Here is a 20185-nt window from a genome sequence, read left to right as displayed (position 1 = left end):
GTGCTCAGTGCTCAGTTTCGAATTAAAGTCTTGTTAAAACCCCTTCTTATAACTCTGTTTAGTGATGTCGAATGGTTCGCATTTAAAATATACTAATTTTCCTCACTTTTAACAGTTTCTGGTCGCATTTTCAAGTACCAGTGCCAATAGGTGAAATACCAACAGTGTGGATATTTTACTATTCTTCGAAATTACAATGAAATGTCGGTCTTGGCCGTCTGAGACTCGAGTCCAAGTGGAGTCAATACACAGATTGACTCGAGTCGAGCCGACGAGTCATATCCTTATTTTGAGGAAATGACTCGAGTCAAGTCGAGTCAACAGAAAATCATGACTCGAGTCGGATTTGAATCGTGTCAAGACTGGAATCATTACAACCCTGCAGTTTAGCATGGCTGAATTATCTAGTTTAACGTGGCACGCATAGCACACCGATGTAAATAGGCTTAATTATTTTATGTTGTGCTTGTCAGGTTTCAATAACAATGTACAGTAATTGAAATTGTAATTAGGCAAAATTTTTATCGAATTGGAATTACAATTACAATTACACAAAATAGAAATGCTTCAATTACAATTTTAATTACATGAGAAATGTACTTAATTATATTTAGCTCAATTACAAATTACAATTGATCCAACTCTGGTTGCCATCAGACATGGGGTGATTACTTCATGAATGTAATCGATTGCGATTACGATTACTTCTGAATGACGCGATTACGATTACGATTACAGCAAAATCAGGAACTAGTCGATTACGATTACGATTACATTGGAAAAGTAATCACGATTACTCACGATTACATTTATTTTGCATCTTAGAAGTTACATCGGAAGACAATATATGGATTGCGCTGAAAAGGCCTAATAAGATAACAAACTTCCTTTAAAAAAGATGCATCATTTGCTTGTTACGGCATGATGTACCGATTGCCCATTTTATAGAGGTCGATTTATCGCACCCAACGATTTGCATTCTTGCCAGGTCCATAACCGCCGCCCCCAAATTTCCCAATTGGGTGAGGAGCGAGATCGAAGGGGACTCAAAAGTATTTCGTAAAGCAGCATAAATTATACAGTCAATTCGAGAGATATATTTAACTTGAAAATTCTCTCTGGATAGCTTGATTTTGAAATGCATACGCCTCCCCCTAAAAAATCATACATAATTTATAGCAGGGTTGCATTTAAAACAAATGGTTGTTTAAAACACTTTGTTAAAAACATATTTTAAACGGTGTTTTATAAACAAAGGCTTTAAAAAAAAACTAAATTGTGTTTTTTCAAGTTGTAACATTATTAGGCTTACCATACTTTTAAGAGGATTTGTCCTCTTTTTTGACTTTTTTGAAAGTGTCCTCGGAGGACGCCCTTTTGTCCTCTTTTTTGAGATTTTGTCCTCTTTTTTGAAAATTTAGGTCAGATTTAGAGGAAATTGCGAGTGATATGCCGCAAATTAGCGCAGAAGTGAAGCTCAGGCGGGTATTTCGGAGGGAAAAGTGGTGATTTCAGCTCTGAGCGAAAAGAAGACCTTTTTTTTTTTTTTTTAGTCAACCGACCGCAAAGTGGGAAAAATACACCGGTTTTTGAGAATTCTACTCCGGTTTTGTATCTTGCAAATTTCTGAAAAAGTGTCCTCTTTTTGCATTTTCAAAATATGGTAAGCCTAAACATTATGCCATAATTGTGTAAACTCTTTCCAAAAAACATTTTGTATGAGCCTACGAACAATTACCACCCGATTTGGCCGACGTACATCGATATGGGATGGTTGGAACCAATGTTCCCTCTAAGCTGCGCACGTGCGCAAATGCGCAGTGCTGAAACGGTCTCTGCGCACAGAAAATCTACGCTGCGCACAAAAAATCAGAAATGATGTTTTTTTTATAGTTGTTGCGCACTGTTGTCCAATAAACCACGCAGGCGCGCAGATTCGTGAAAATTAAGATGGAACATTGCCAGGGCCAAATAGTGTTATCACTGACGTCTGAAACCGAGGTATAAGTGCGCCCCGCAAAGGTAACTATTGCGCTCCGTGAAGAAATGAGAGTTCACAATCACGTGCGCTTCACGGAAGATATTTTTTTAGTATGACCTCGTACACGTGAGCGATACTGATATCATTTCAATAGCGCATTATTTTCTAGGAATGGCGAAATAACATGGTTTAACAAAGTTATAAATAACAATGGGCTAGCTCGAAGTTAATGTGCGAGAAACTAACGAATGATAGTCTTCTCCGCGTGGCATGAACATTGCGTAAGATTTACTCAGGACCGTAACTTTCGCACCCCAAACCACCCAATTGGAGGGGATGAGCTCGAAGGGGGACCAAAATTATTTCGAGAAATAACATAAACCATGGCGCGTTTTATTATTGTAAGATATCTGATTATTGGGTACTCTTTCCCAACAAAAATTAGGCATGATTTATAGAAATGGGCAGTTGGGCGTCGGCCATTACCGCACCATGACGCGCCAAGACATATGAGGTTAAAGGCTATGTAACATGCGAATCCAAGAAGTGCGCCAGAACGATCAGCAGCGAGAAAACCTTGGGAGAAAAAGACTGCCCCGGTGCTGACCGAAAACTTCGATATATACAAATATATGTGTAATTGTCCATGTCCATGGGCGCTTAAATGGCTGGCGTCCAATGTTCCTGTTCTGGCGATCCGAGTCCCACAACAAGACAAATGCCATATCGAGGGACCATTATTTTCCAGTTAAGAAGTACCAATTTGAAATCGTGCGTACGTCTTTTACTTTAGTACGTTTTGGCGATTTCAATATCTTTTGACATAGCAGATAGGGGGTCACGAAATAGCATCATGTAACGAAGTCATTATATCAACGGGTACGCCCGAAGATGTTTTATTATTATTTCGAGGGCCTATCTATTCCAACAGACCTTACTGGATCACCTCTACCGGTAAATCTGATTATGTGAGCAGGGAGAGGATAAAAATTGATAGCAATATATATGCAATTCATGATCATATTGGCCGATGCATTCATGAATTATTTAAATTTTTTCGCGCTTGGCGCGTTTAGGGATGCTACTACTAAATGGGCACCCAATGTACATGATAAGTACCGGAAGAAGCCTAGAGCTGTAGGGGGGTCTGGGGGGCGAAGCCCCCCAGTAGTTAGTTTTATCACCCTATTGGAGGGTGGTTGCGCACTGTTGTCCGAGGGCCTGCGCAGTGAGTTGGCGTGTTTGCGCAGACTCTTGAAAAATTAGAGGGAACATTGGTTGGAACCCTCAAAATAGTCTGTTCAACAGTTATGGTCCAGATATTTCGTGAAAGGGGCTATATTTACCCCATATATTTTCAATTGTCAATCTCAATCCACTAGGTCGTCACCATTTTAAATTCGTGACGTTGTGGTTTTTTAAAAAAAGTTTTTAAACAAGGGCCTTATTGTTTTAAACATGTCTGTTTTACATTGATTTTTGTTTTAAATGCAACCCTAATTTATAGTAATAGGCATTTAGGTGCCAGTCAATACCGTGCCACGACACACCAAAAGATATACCCAGTTTCGACCAACATGCGACTTCACGAAGTGTGCTACTAAAGAAAGACCTTGGCCGAAACTTTGGGTATGTGTCCATTGTCAATACCCACGCTGGGTGGACGTGACTAATAGTCCGGTCCTTCCAATCGGAGCTCATAATGCAAATGCCATCCGGGGGACCCACGGAGTACTAAACACATGACAATTTGTGGGTGCGTCTCACCAACGTTTTTGCACCACTTCAATATCTTTTGATTATATAACAGACCGGAGGTCACGAATTAACAACATAAGCTGAAGTAATTATAACAAGATACCGGACGTTATAATTATGAATTACGCGTGCTCCGAGCTCTACAGGTAAATCTGACCTTCGGGGCTGAGAGAGGATTAAAAATTAATAGTAATATAATGCAATTACCAATAATATGGACGATATTCAGTCTTTAACTTGAAAATACTACCCTATGGGGACAAAGACCAACGTTTGGACTGGGGGACAACTTGCTGTTTAGGTCCAGATTCTAGCTACAGCCCACGCTAACATGGTATGGAAGCCCATGGCCATGGCGGCAGGTCCCAATGTTGAGTAAAGAATTGTGAAATAACGATTGACGCCCGTTTCAACTAGAGTCATGAGAATAAGATGAAGCCGGGGCCCGCTGAAGCGAACATAAAATTCTGCGTTCAACTTCATACAGATAATGTACTGCAAGCTGCCGTTACGAGAAACGGCAAAGACGGCACGGTTATGATATCTATCATTAGCTGTTGATTTTTACTGCTTCCTTGTGGAAACCGTAATGTTTTATTTGGCGAGTACAAAATTTCAAATCTACGTCCGGTGTACGTACGTACTACGTAGGCCTACTGCTCGCCAAGAAGCAACGGCCAAACTGCGTTTAACTAAGCATAGTCAAACATCAATACATAAGTTACTATTTTAAACTAGGCAGAATGAAGATTAATTAACCTGCTGCGAGGGAGTGGCGTGTGGAACGTGTTGATAACCTGATAAACAGCGCGGCGGGTGTTCTTACAATCACACTTATGTAGGCTACGTCCATCGAATATCTGTTTACTGTGGATACTCCTTACGCATCGACGAGCAAAGCTAATAGGCTACTTCTGACGTAATAATGAGCAATAGCATTTGGAAATCAGACGCGTGTGCTATCGCGAACCTGGTATAATATCTCTTCCTTGTTCACGAATTTTCAGTTTGTGTCATAGTCCTTGTACAAATAAAAAGTAATCGTTCTTTCACTAAGAAATCGATTAGATATGGGAAGTAGTCGATTACGATTACGATTACTTCGGAATTTTTTCGAATGTAATCGACTGCGATTACGATTACTTGAAAATGCTGTAATCGTCGTAATCGATTACGATTACTAATCGCGATTACCCCATGTCTGGTTGCCATACGTCCGGAATTTTCCGTACATGTCCGGAATTTTACTGGTTTAACTGCGTCCACGAGGAAATTCTAAAATATGCCCAAATCTCCGTAATTTTGAAGGCATGAAGTAGGCAAAAAACTTTCGTAAATCAACATAAACAATATAATTTTTTCAGCAGATGTATGATACGTGAAATTTTTCTTAGCGCTGTGCGCGATTTAGTGTCAGGTATCTAGAGTTTAATATGGGGTCTACGACCCTTGCAAAAATGCTATAAAAAGAATGAAAAGTAACCATCATTGACCGAAACAAGTCTACTTATAATCGCAATTATATAAGATAGCGGTATATTCCTATAGAGTAGGTTAAGGCCGTTGGATCCTATTAGTCAACGACAGTGGTTCTAAACCTGGGGGTCGTGTGCCTTTATTCTGGGGATCGGGAAGATGTTGAACGTAATCAGTTACGAGTAAGGTGCTGACTTTTTTTAGTATTCAGCTTATCCAACTTTGAGCTGGACTACGGAACATTTTCAAATTGGAGCTGGAGTCGCGACCATAAAAGGTTCGAAACCATCAGATGTGCATGCGCAAACTGCTGACGCGGATCTTCATTTCAGCTCATCACAAATAGTCTTATCCGTGTGACGTGAACATGATTGAACGATGTGCAATTACGCTCACTGCATTTTCAAAGTCATCATCCTTCACCGGCTCTACCACTAACTCCGAACACTTGGGCACAGAGAGGATCAAAATTTCATAGAACCAATGTCATTGACGGACTTCCTTCTCAAAATTTAACAACTAGATGCAGATAGGAAGCCCTCCCTCAGAAGTTTAATCGATTATACCCTATGGCAGGGTTACCATACGTCCTCCTTTAGGAGGATTTGTCCTTCTTTTTGGCAAATCGTCCTACTTTAAAGCTTTTACAGCTAAACTAATGGACAGGTTCAACTGAAAGTCGGCATAAATGACGGGAAATAGGTAACACGAACGATCGAGCGGGTCATTCGGGAGTCGAATAAAGCGACCTTTGATCTAGTCAACTCAACAAATTTTCAAGATCAATCGGCTGTTTTCAGCCAAGATTGTTCAACCAACTTTTCTGATTTGGTAAAAGCGTCCTCCTTTCCGGATTCCAAAGTATGGTAACCCTACCATATGGTGGGTGGGTATTAAGGTTTTATGGGCGGGACGGGGCTGGATGGGCGGGATGGGATGGGTTGGGATTCGTAGTGTGCGCCATACCCACTACAGCAGTGGTTCCCAACCGGGGGGGGGGGGGGATTTTGAAATTTTTAGGGGGGAATCTGGCTTAATGTTTTTAGGGGGAATCTGGCTTTGACATTGTATTGGAATATACACTGGGTTTAAAGATTTTAGTTCTTTACAATTGTATGTTTCTTTGGCGGATTTCAAGCTAGGTGTATGTTTAAATGCCTTCTGTAGATAATAAACCCCCAGATAAAGTGAGGCTCACGAGACGATTTCGTTGGGTCCGCGACAGCCTCTCGACGAAATTGCTATTAAGCAAGAAAACGTCAAGCCGAATTCAGCACAAGGCCGCTAGTGAAATCGTTTAACTTTTTAAGCCAACATATGAGCTAAAGTGAAAAACATACCAAATTCATCTATTCAACTCAAGTCCATAGCAAGCGGACTTGGTGATTTATTTTTCGTCAGCGGCTACCCGACCGGTCAAAAACAGGTCAAATTTGACTGTACTTTACCAAAGTTTATGCGGTTCGCATTCGCCATAGTTCGGCATATCTGAATATGTTTTGCCATTAATTGCCCGGTCAACAAATGGTTGCGCGTTAAAAAGCACATTTGTTTAGTCATAGGCAACTTTTTCATAGGGGGGGAATTTTAGCTCAAATGTCGGCCAAGGGGGGCACGAGACGAAAAAGGTTGGGAACCACTGCACTAAAGGGTGTCAGTGACGTGGGGTTAGGGGCGGCAAGTTAGGCAGTGCCTCAGATACGTCAGAGATGAGTGAAGGAGATTTGTGAAACCTGCATTGATTATTGGCATTTTCTATCGATGTTTATTAATGACTAAATTTTGAACACTTTTATTCTCAAAATCACGGAATTTTCATATTTATTATTGAGATTAGGAAGAATATTTATTGTTCGAAAATAAAGCGCAAAAGAAGAAGTGTAAGGCCCAGATGAGGTACAGGCGGGCCAAGCCTCACCTGTGATAGCGCTTAATCTCATGGTAAATAGCTTAGAATTTATAATCACTGATATTAATGAAATGTAATGGTCGCGCTGATTCCGATAATCTAAATACTATGGATGGTGTGAACCTCTGAAAGGTTCAGGTTCGCGTGAACGCGAACCTTTGGAAAGGTTCTGTGTGAACGCGAACGTGAACCTTATGACGTCACGTGACGTCATACTGTTAATTCTAACCCTTCATTTCAGTGAAATGATATATATTATTGTACACTATACCTAACGACGACTCGGGCCACATCATGCCACAATGCTGAAGTACATAGGCCTACTGACGTTTTAAACGTCGCCAAATGTATCAACTGATGCATTCAAATGATATACGCCTGAACGGTCTAGGCCAGACCGGACAATGTATTCGGCGTCTGAGCGTTGCTACGTTGACATTGAGCAGAGTGTGCTATGGGTTTACCCCTTAACAAGTTATACAGCAGTAGCCAACACCTCAATCGCACGGATTTGGTTTTCATGATACAATAAACATATGAAATCGAGATGGACCCCGTAGGCTTGCTGGATTTTTTACATCAGACATCGATATCAATTTCATTGATTGGTTGAATAAGCATCATTCGCTGACTATACCTACATGTAGCGTATTTCGCCCTTGATGGTGTGCGATTGTGGGTCAAGCTTACAAACAGAAAGCTGGATATGTTGCGCAAACTTTTGTAACAAAGCAGGTGAAATTTCTGAGATTGTCAAGGTGCATATGCTCGTTTAGTGTTGATTTTTTTATGCTGCCGCAGCGCCATGCATAGAGTGGCCCGCCGTTGAAATGCAATAAATTTCAATCAAAGACGTTATATTGACGTAAAAATGTTATGTACGAAAAAGGTTCACAGTGCAGAACATATACCAAGGTTCGTTTGTGAACGTGAACCTCCAAATTTCCGAGGTTCACGCACAGAACGCGAACGTGAACTTCACGTTCACACCACCCCTACTAAATACTGATCGACTTCTAAAGAATTAGGCGTACGTAGCACTGCGCTACACACCTACACAGGGTTGTAACCAAGTCCCAAGTCTCCAAGTCACAAGTCAATCTGACTTTTATAGTTTTGGCTCGAGTCAAGTCATTTTCAATTAACCACCGAGTCAATTCCTAGTCCAAGTCATCGAGCAGAGGGTCGAGTCCGAGTCATGGTATTATGACTCGAGTTCGAGTCCAAGTCATTGTGTTGACTACTCAGTTTCCAGTTAAAGTCTCGTAATACCCACTTTTTATAACTCTGCTTGGTGATATCGAATGGTTCGCATCTATAATGTACTAATATTCCTCACTTTTAGTAGTTTCTGGTTGCATTTTCAAGTACCAGTACCAATAGACGAAATCCCAACAGTGTGGTTACTTTACTATTCTTCGAAATTACAATAAAATGTCGGTCTTGGCCGTCTGAGTCTCGAGTCATATGACTTGGCTCGAGTCATGCGCAATGACTCGAGTTCAAGTCGAGTCAATACAGTCGATTCAATACACATATTGACTCGAGTCGAGTCGAGTCATTTCCGTATTTTGAGAAAATGACTCGAGTCAAGTCGAGTCATCACAAAATCGTGACTCGAGTCGAGTCATGACTCGAGTCATCACAACCCTGTACCTACATTTTTACGGCGGTACTAGAAAGTTACTTACCAATAAAGAACATGGATACCTATTGCGTTGTTTTTTGTTTTTTTTGTTTGTTGTGATTTGAATTTGAAGTTGTAATTGTGATTGTCAGTTCGAAGGCAGTTAATTTCTCGGCGAAGATCAGGAAGACAATGTGCATTAAAAAACTGCATTGCCCTACAAACGTGGCCATGACTGCTATTCTCTTTGACCAATCGTGCAATCCAGGATTTCGGGGCGCGCGATAGAGGGTGGATCGAATTCGCGAGTGGAGTTAATCACTGGCGCAACAACAACTTAATTTGTAGATTTTGAAAAGAGGGCGGTACGAGCCCCTAACCGGGAATAGTCGATATCCCACTGTCTTGACCTCTCAAAGACATGTTTATGCTGCCACGAGAATAATTATTCTGGCCGTCATGGAAATTTATAAAAAGTTGCTGCAATTTTGATAAATCAAGCACAAAATTAAAAATTTCTTAAAGAGACACATCTTACACCCAAAAGAGCCATAGGTTCCCGATCCCTGTTCTAGAGGGTGAGTGTGAGGCGATAAATTGTCATTAATTACTTTTCTGAAACATGCCGTTATTTTGTGACCTCAAAGAGAAAGTTGTCTCCATTCAAAGGTTCGCTCACATGCTCCAATACAAATTAAAAGAGAAACTTCTTTGATGAGACGCGCATGATTCTCAATTGAATTTATTCACGGGGACTAATATGTTCCTCTGCTGGTCGCATTCGTACATTGCAAGGACAGGAACATCCGGCGTGATCTTTGTCCAACGCTCTGTCGCAAGCGATCTTTTTAGGATCGCACTTAGTGTTGGCTGAAACATTATCTGCCTTGTTGTGTCTTTTTGGCGCGGCCCAACCGCATGGCCCGTCTGGGCCCTTCTGGCTATGTCTATCATCAAGGTATCTGCCCCAGTATCATTTTTATCTAGTCCCAACGAGCGTATGGAATGTATTGAAACTGAACGGGTCACTTGAGGAGACAAGCCTCACCCAAGCGGAATCACACACAAATTTCACCACACAAAATTTTCAACCTTAACATACATATCTTCCGACTAAATGCCAGTGGTTGGCTGACTCCATTCGATTTGGAAGCATAATAAACGGGAAAAGAAGAGATGAAGTATCATAAAACGATATTATCCGCTGGCTGATATAAAGTGATACTTGTTAATTGAAAATCATGAATGATAAATTTTGTCACATATTTTGGTCATTATACCCGTGACGTGTTACCGCATTTTCAATACATAGTGAATGATAGATTGTAATGTTGCACCGTCATCAAATTAATAAGCATTGTCGCCCTCATTTCACACAACTTGTTGAAAAACATGATACCCTGTTCTACTGGATAATGTCCTTTATAGGGCCCCCTAGTGTTGTATATCCATGCCACCGTACAAATGTACAGAATAGGGTTGGTGTGAACCTCCGAAAGGTTCTGTGTGAACACGAACGTGAGCCTCATGACGTCACGTCACGTCATTTTGCTAATTCCAACCATACATTTCAGTGAAGTGATAGCCTATATTAATGTACATTTTGTAACCCATGGGCGGCCAACCCGTGACCCGGGAAAAGGTTTTGTGTGGCCCGCGAGGTAATTCTCAAAATAAGTTATAACATCAGGAAAAATTGCAAGGCCAACCCAAAATTTGATTAGCCTGACCGCGAAAATTGATGATGACTAAAAAATCAGTTCGGACGCATTGGCGTAACCAAGGGCCAGCCACTTTTATTGCATATCTTCGCATATGACCATATAAAGTCAAATATTTCGTAGCAGATTTATTTGACTTAACATTATTCTTAGCACTTCGCATGATTTAATGTCACTCGATTTCTGACACTTGGTATTGGAGCCCCTCTCCTGAGAATTGTAAATACGCATAATCTACAGAATTGAGTCAAACTATATTCGCAATCAGGAGATAACGTGTCGTCCTACATGCGACTTCGCTCGCGCGCTCGCAGCGAGGTCGTTGGCGATGAAGAATTTGCACAAAATAATGGAGGCAAGGTCACCGAAATCTTCGATATTGCTATGTCTAAACGCCGAATAATCATGTCCTTGCTAAATGAGCCCAGTGGTATACAGAGGCGACCCCCAATAAATGCAAGTAACATATTTAGTGATAGAATTCATTCATTACCTTGGAAAAAATTACGCGTATTGCGCGACCAGGACATGAATGCACATTGCACATCGCACACAGAGTTTTCATGACATAATTGTTATCAGTTTTAAAGCGTAGTAATATAAGTCTTGTTTTCAACGTTACCTAATTCGGTTCGCTCGTATCGGAGGTCATCAACATTCAAGTGGCCCGCGCAAAGGTTCGTAAATCTCATGTGGCCCTTTGGCCGAAAAGGTTGGCCACCCCTGTTGTATAAGATACCTAGCGATGACTCGGGTCACATAATTCCGCAATGCTGAAGTACATATTGACGTTTTAAATGTCGTCATATAAAGCTGGGGCAATAGAATGATATAATATTCCCATAAAATCAATATATTCCGTGGCTTTGCCAACAATTTCGACGAGGACTTGCAAGGGAATATAAGCTTATGTCTTAACGGTCTAGGCTAGACCGGACAATGTCTTCGACGTTTGAGTATTGTTGCGTTGATATTGAGCAGAGTAAAAAACGTGTTTCTGTACTTGCTACCGATATTACCCTTTTAACAAGTTATACAGCAGTAGCCAGCACCCCAATCGCTCGGATTTGGTTTTCATGATACAATAAACATATGAAATCAAGATTGACCTCGTACGCATGCTAGATTTTTTACATCAGACAACGATATCAATTTCAATGATTGGCTGAATAAGCATCATTCGCTGACTACCTACATGTAGTGTATTTCGGTCTTGATGTTGTGGGATGTGATTGCGGGTCAAGCTCACAGCAGAGAGCCACTAAATATTCACAAACGGAAAACTGGATATTTCAAGCAATCTTCTGTAACAAAGCAAGAGAGAAAGTGGGTATTCGTTTTCGCCTGCTCTATCGAGATGCTTTTGAGGACGGAGATGCGGTACGACCACAAGGCCATCTTGTCAGCACCCTCTTTTTTCCCTCTATGCTATCGTTGGATGCTGAGCGCCTAGCAGGATAGCTGGGGATACCAGTTTCCGAGTCTTTGGCCCGACCCGGTCGGGGATCGAGCCCACGCCTTGCCGATCAAGAAGCCGGACGCATCACCATTACACTATCTCGCTCACAAACCATTTGTATGAGCGGAGTGAGTGTCTTGACCTCCAGCGGAGCTGCTGCGGCTGGCCCTCGGAACTCCTAGTGGTCCACGGAACACCGAGTAAGAAGCACTGACCTAAACGTAGGTGGACCCACAACATTTCATGACTCTACAGACCTCTGTAATCGAGGATTCACAATGATATACACCACCTATAGCAATTCACGCTACTGGCCAAACACAATTGAATTCATGTCGCAAAAAGCAACAACATTCCCTAGGCCGCATTGGACATTGATAACAGATTTTTCCTGCTGAATGAATCATCGATATGGTATCACTTCAATAGGATGTGACGTTTCACCGAACTTGTTTTATCTATGCAAACTTTAAACAGTGACGATTGAAATTAGAACCGGTAGCAATCAAATAGGCATTTTCGGACCATTGACAAAATATCGAAAGGAATAAATCAATACATTCGGGTGTATTAGCTTATACGACTAAGGAAATGTCGTACAAGGGACACTAAATTGTCCTCGACCTTGTCGCCTTCTTACTCTTGAATATTTTCGACAATAAATGAATCCTGAAATACACAAGAGGACTCATTTTATGTCATTGATCTTCACTTCGCATATGTACGGAAATACAGCAGAGCATGGCGCGTCATTGAGCAAAAGTTTCCCTCCTTCAGCATACGCGACATTAGCGCAATCTTCGTTGCCGCGGAAACTATTAGGTTCGCCGTCGAGCCACTCTGTGGTGTTCTTGTTCGTGACTCCCCCGTCAGCCCATATCCATATACCCTCGTTTTCTTCATCGTCATATCCGACCCATGGTATTCTACTTAAATCTTCGGGGACATAGTTATTGGCAATGATGTATCTGAAACAAATAAATGCTGAACAGTGACTTGAGCTGGAAGTTGCACATCCAGGTTGCCCACTATGGTTTTATCATCAAATATTTGTAATATACTCTCAGGATGCTTTATTCCTAAGGACAGCACGATGTATATGCTTTCCCATCTCCAACAATCGTCTATGTTCGGTGTCATTTATACAACAACTCCCGCGAATCGATTCATATCTGTCGCTCAGATGAATAATACCCCATAATCATTGCACAATCAGTGGCAGGCATGTTACCGAATGAAATTGTTAATAATGATGGTGAATGGTCTACTTTACTGCAATCTGTCATTCATCGATGAGTTTCAGGTTTAGTGCCGCGATCAATGTTTTGCGTGGATGGAGTTTGTAATGTTACAATGTAACTTTCTTGTCAATTTAGTCATAGGTTGATTTGCAGTCGACTCCAATTAATTCGGATACTTTGGTTCCGTTCACTTTTGTTCCAATTAAGCGGAAAATGAATTATTCCTTACATGGTCATGGTTATGCAGACAGCGCATTGAAATTAGTGTTGTGTTGCATATTTGATGAGTTGCAGCTGAGCTATACTGCACCGCAGTAATTGACAGCCACGTACTTTCAGGATATATATGTATTATTATTAATATGGTTAAAAGTTGTAATGGCGCTTATCTCCCTTAAGGGTCTGGTGCATCACGGTCTGAAATTACCTCCTGGTATAAGTACCCTTGCAATGTAATTCAATCTCGGCTATATACGAATCAAAACTTAAAGGATTCTGCGACATGATAGCACGAATTCAGCCACAGGGGTTAATAGCTCGGGCTGGACCAAGCGGTTATAAGTCGTGTATTATACAATACTCGATTTCGATACCAAACGATTCAACACTCACTATACACTGTTGCGGAACACACATATAAGGTTAAAATAGTACAGCAATTTTTCAAGGTATGAAAGGTTTTTCTCACTTGATAAAAGTACTCCACAAAACAGCAGGAAATTTAAAGCACAAAGCTTTTTACTATAGGCAGAAAACCTTTCTGTACGCTTCTGTTCCATAAGGCTGTCAAGGCCTGAAATGAGTTCATAGTCAATTGTTAATGGATAAATCGACTTTGTTTCACGATAGTCACACATCTTGTGTTAAAACGAACGAAGTACTGTCTATTGCAGGGGCGAGCAACATAGGCCTACGGCCCGCGGGGCGGATCCGGCCCGCGAAGGGATTTTAACCGGCCCGCAGAGAGTTTCTACCCTGAAAGTGAAATTATATTATAAAAGTATTGACAAATTTTATGCGTCACAGAATGAATCCAAGTTTGCCAACCTGAGAAAGATGACATGAAACTAGTTGTTCTGTTCGGGTGCACACATATTGTCGACCATGGGCAGGGCACTAACGAGACAAGACTGCGTTCCAAAACTGATGTTCACGTGCAGTCTTTACAAACGGCTCTGACCGACCACAGATATCTGATTGACTTCAACAGCTACTGTTAATAAATTCACCAAATTCTGTTTTTGGTTAAACCTACGATTTATTCCTTGTATAGGTGGATAAATAAGCGATTAATGTATATATTCTGTAATACGGCCCGCTAAGTGCTTCATTTTCCCATATCCGACCCGCCGACCGGAGAAATTGCCCGCCCCTGGTTTATTGTGTCGCTACCTAACGTCAAGAACCCCATGTCCGAATTAAGCGAAGTTTTTTACGTGCAATTTTTACTATTTCGTTCCATTCCTGAGTATTCTGACCGGACTATCAGGTGTCTGAATCATTAACCAAAGTTGACTGTAATTGTAGTGGTTGGACCTAAATATATGGAATATTCGTTACGATTATGAGATGAGTTTTTATTGATAATTTCACCTTTTCAAACACCACACGAATACAATAAAATGAAAAGATGACACGAAGTAGGCTGCATCTCTCATGGTTAAGAATCTATATTGCACGAAGACTCTTCTCTTCACGAAATACATGCCTTTGATTACTACCACAGTTTACGTGGATAGATAAAATATGGGTCATGCACGCTTACGCCTACCGACACTTGAACAGCTAACATTTAATACCTCACAGCGTCAGGATGCCTCAGAATTTCTGACGCCAGCCTCCCCCCAAATTCTTTACACTTTGCCCTCGCAGATTTACCACTAAGTCGCAGCCCGAATCTTCGGAAAAGATAGTCTTCGGATTTCACCCATCCGTGCAATTCGTAAACCTTTTCCATCGCCTGTCTGACGACTTCTTTGAGCTGCAAAATCGTCAGATTATACTGTGCGCTGACGGTGATGCACAGTACACAGTACACAGGTATTAAACTGCTCAAACTTGAACTGTGGCAATGAAGCATTGGGTTATTACTCTGACTAGGGTAAGGAACAAGGCAGGTGGAAAGTGACTTATAGATTTTGATATTATGACTAGTGGAACCCATTGGCACCCAAATCATTGAAATGAGTGCACGATGAAATGTCGGTATTGCTGCAGGTCTGTGGTGCGCAGGCTAACGAATGTCTTACACACACACACACACACTAACACACACACACACACACACACACACACAAACGCGCGCGTGCGCGCACACACATAGGTACACATAGATACACATATTACACACACATCGATACAATCTCATATATACAGAATTTCTATCTCTGCGTTATAACTTCACATAGTTACGATCGGTTTACCATGTCTGAAGCCACCGCTTTAACGGTGTCTCGAACGTCCACGTGTCCTGCGTTCATCCCTGAAATCGAATAGTCCAAACATAAATATTGTAAGCGACTGGACTACGCCGCTACTGCGGCAGCCAGTGACAAGTTTTTCTGGGCATGACTCGTCGACGTATCATAGGATGCAACGACTCGTACAATAGGCCTATCCCCAAAATATCGACCCAACATACCCGGACATTTTTGGAAAAGTTTGAGATCATTCGGAACGATGTCCCACCTTTATCACTGTGCGGTGTTGCTACAAATATATTAGTATGGTATATGTAATGTGATTTCATTGTATGATGCTATGTAAGTTGATAGTTTGATATAGCCACAGAGAGATTTGAGCATATCTGCAGAGCAGGACGATAGCTTCATCATTTTCCTGATTCAGTAATCCACCGTAAATTCGGTGCATGAGCGACCATAGCCGGTGTCGATCTTATCTTGTCACCTTGCGGAGTAAGAGATCTCGGGGTATAAGGTGATCAACATTGTATGCTAATGCAGTGGTTTTCAACTTTCTGCCAAACCCTTACGTTAAATCTGCAAGCCTTTGGAGAACCCCGCCCCCCAAAAAATTACCGCAATAGACATCTAACCAACTACATATCAAATACATTACTAAAGATAACTGGTGCACAAAATGAGCTGCTGATTATAACAGAGTGTTAAAAAATGAATATTTATTGCAAATCAGTGTGGCGCTTGCTGTTGCCTTTCAGAGACCAGCTCAGAAATGCGAGGCTCCGCCTTACAAAGTGCCGTCGTATTGCTCGGTCTAAACCAGGGGTCGCCAACTCAAAACGGCTCGCGGGCCACTTTCCAAATTTTGTAGAGGCCGCGGGCCACATGAATTCAATATCGAGATAAAATACGCCACACTATGTGCAACAATCACGTTTCTAAAAGTTAACATAGATACAACGCTGCGCTTGCTAACATGGGCGATTGGCAAGGGCGTAGCCAGAAAACAAATTTAGAGAGGCCCAAAAATTTGATGAGGTAAAGGACCCCGCTCTTCATTATAGTGAAAAATATAGCAATAAAACGACTGTCTTGGACCCTCATTGCATGATTAACGTAACTTCTGGGATCAATATACATGCATTTAATTCACTACACACACAATGCTGTGTTTTAAAACTTACAATAGTAATGTTATGGAAAATCGTCGTGCAGCAACTTCAGCTCGAAGCGCAAATTTTATTCAAAGTAAATGAATGAAATTGGTCAATAATATTGTTACTTGCATATTGCATATGCGTTATCATCACCAGGTGTACCGTTAGAGCTGATAAAATCGAATCAAGCGATGCCATCAAAGATTTCGAGGGCACGTAACGTAATCATGCATCTTGCGCTATATGTTCCTATGCCGCATGGTAGGACGTTTGCAGGAGATCGCATAAAGCAACATGTCCCTAGATTTATTTAGAACATGTTCATAACGCTCGGCAATAGGTTCACCCTTTACTCATCCCCTGAAGATTGAAGCAGAACAGACAAAGGCCATAAATTCTGCTATTGGTCAAAATTTGTTGGATAATCCTATTTGCGCGAAAAATTATCGAGGTGACAAATTTCATTGGGAGAGACCGTTCACACTTTCATTTGGGTGCCTTGGAGTCGACTTTTATGGAAATACGTGAACCAAGTCTGAGCCTACAGAAGGAGTATGTGTACCATCTAAAATAGTACACTAAGTGTAAGCTCTCTCTTTGCCCCGATAATTCGAAATTTCATGCCGCTGCCGTCATATTTTGTGATGCGACTGTTGATACACAATGTTCTTCCCAATGCTCTACTAGTTGCTGACGATTACTCCTGACGAGTGAAAGCCGAAAATATTCGGGTTCATTTCAATATGAACGAACATACTATTCAATTGTATATTCAAGTTCTATACCTTCAAGAAACTCTTCAAATAGAAATATAACAAAAATATCATGATCATCCCTTTCATTCTACTTTGAACTATGAGGTACGCATACCTGAAAACAGTGTTCAGTGACCAGAGAATCGATATTTGGGTTAGTTAGATACGGCCCTCGCTTTAAAACTATCTACTCATATCACGTGAGGAATAGTGATGTTGGGTACCGGAGAATAGCTATTTTTGAACCACAACATCAATATTTTCAAACTGAAATCCATTTCAGCAATTCAAATTGCGTCAGTAAGCGTTCTTCCGAAATCTCAGATCATGTCGCGGGCCGCAAAATAAGACCTCGCGGCTGCATAGGCACGCGAGGCAGTGTTGGTGACCCCTATGGTCTCCAAACTAAACGCAACAGCGAGATACCAATTGAAAAGAAGCTAATGAATACTTGAGATAGAATCGGCATTTCAGAAGGAATGGGTTTCATTTGGAAACCCAACCTCCCCTGCGTACGCCACTGCACACGACGTGCCGCTACAACATTTACTATTCGAATATACTGGTTTTGCCTAATTGCATGCAGCTAAAGAGGCCGAAAGCGGGCGTATCATCACGAATAATATATTTGAGTTGAGTGTGTGCCTACCGCCTTGACCCCCCAGTGGAACGACTGAGACTGGATTATTGATCACAGGAGGTTCTACAGAACCAGGTTATGAATCACAGTTCTACTGTATCCTTGGTGACTAGATTATATACGGCCTGTAGAACTTCAGTCCGCACACTATCATGATTTGTAGGCTATATATGGAGAACACAAGGAGCAAACTTGCCCCTGCTTAGTGCTTACCCTTATAATAGTTAGGTGATTAACAGCGATTCTCTACAGTTACTGATTTTCAGGAAATATCAACCTTACATAGCCTAAATGTTTAACACTGACCCTAACCAATAACTTCCCAACAATGAGCATGAGCGTTGATTTATAATTGCTTGCAGATCTGGATTACATTTTATGAAATTACAGTGAGGGAACGCTTAATCAATTACATAGTCAAGTTTTCAATTTTGTACCAAATAGAGAGCTGCTGTTACCAAGTTTCTGATAAAGCTTTAGTCTCGAAATTTCACTTTTCCGTGTCATTTTCAGTGGTCTTTAAATAGGGGCAAACAAAATCTGACAAATAGCATTGGTCACGGTTTACGCATTCTTACCTCCATTTTGTGACCTATTCGATGACGATCCCATTTCTACGCAGGTAATCGGAAATTCATTTCTATCGAGAATATCTTCGGAAAGGTGTGGTGCCGCGTCGCAACTCCACAGCTGACAGCCAGGACGTGGCTTGCACTTGAATTCGCTGGATGACACTAACACGAAAGCACATAAAACTAGCACAAAAATACACTCTTTGGACATCATTCCGGCGTTGCTGAAAAGTTCAACGTAAGACGTTAATGACCCATTCAATACCCTCAGTGTCTTCTTCGCTTGTAAAATAGGGTATACCGGAATACGGCCTCGGTGAACAGTACATATATTCATTTTCGTGTTGAGCGGAGTATAAATCCATAATAAATGTTTGAGACGGGTGACTTATAAGCTTGTATGTGCCCGAGGCTCGAAAACGAGAATAAAAATACTTCACTGTTGAAAATGCCATGATTTACACGCAAATGTCTTTTTTAATGATGCGAATCGTGAATCCACGCTGAAATTAGTCTGACACTGCAAGATGTTATTCAACACTTTGACGTAGTACGCTAATTGATGAGGCTTTGAATTATGGTTAAAATATGTTATTCAATTGTGCATTCACCGAGTGGATGAGGTCGTGTTAAAATTACCTTACTTTCCCTTACTTGTAAAAATGACATTTTACGAACCTCTTTGAGCGCTGTAGAACTTGCAGTTAACAACTATGGAAAGTAGATGCGGAAAGACTGTATTACGAGACTAAGAGGCAACTACTAAATGCATGCGGTTTAGAAAAAGCACTCATGAATTGCCGTACGAGGAATTCTGTCAGCCTTGCGGTCGTGACTCGACGTGAACCGGCGCCGCTGACGTCATAATGACGTTTGGCACGAATTATTATCAGGCTTGCTCACTCACAAGCCGCGAATAACCTGCCTTGCAACGTGTAAATCTTAGGGTTACCATACGTCCTCTTATAGAAGGATTTGTCCTCCTTTTTCAGGTTTTTGAAAATGTCCTTCGAGAACGCCTAAATGTCATCCTTTCAGGCGATTCGTCCTCCTTTTACAGCTTTCACAGCTAGGATAATGACAGATTCGAATGAAAATTGGCATGAATGACGCTAAATAGCAAAGACGTTCGAGCGGGTAGTGGCGACTTTTCTTTAGTCAACTCACTAAAATTCACAGCAAAAATAGCGAAATCGACGATCTACTCACTTTTCTGATTTGGTAAAAGTGTCCTCCTTTACCGATTCCAACATATGATAACCCTAGTATATCTGCAATGATCAATTTTACCTGATGGTACTGCCATAGACCTGCAATTGTCAGTGACTTTAGTCTCAATACGTGAATACGTGAAGATACGTGAGTAACTGTTTGATATGCTACAGTCTGTTATTATCAGCCAAAATAGAGGATACAATACGAAGCCTCGAGAAGTTCAAACAAATTGATATGGTACAATACAATACAAT

The 20185-nt window shown here is 41.2% G+C and overlaps 1 protein-coding gene across 1 annotated transcript; it reads right to left on the bottom strand.

Moving 5' to 3' along the window:
- Positions 1–12367: 12367 nt before the first annotated feature.
- LOC145456407 (C-type lectin mannose-binding isoform-like) lies at positions 12368–18945 on the bottom strand. The gene is made up of 4 exons (XM_080334523.1): positions 18723–18945; positions 15596–15654; positions 14972–15153; positions 12368–12899 (listed from the first exon to the last, which is right to left on the bottom strand). The coding sequence occupies exons 1-4, from the start codon at positions 18928–18930 to the stop codon at positions 12620–12622; spliced, it is 729 nt and encodes a 242-aa protein (XP_080190649.1). The 5' UTR covers positions 18931–18945; the 3' UTR covers positions 12368–12619.
- Between the last annotated feature and the right edge of the window lie 1240 nt (positions 18946–20185).

Source organism: Botryllus schlosseri, chromosome 14, assembly GCF_051294905.1.
Source record: "Botryllus schlosseri isolate E-star chromosome 14, Bs_hap1, whole genome shotgun sequence".
NCBI classification, from domain to species: Eukaryota; Metazoa; Chordata; class Ascidiacea; order Stolidobranchia; family Styelidae; genus Botryllus; species Botryllus schlosseri.
The sequence above is the reverse complement of the archived record's forward strand: the minus strand, read 5'-3'. Positions and strand labels throughout refer to the sequence as shown.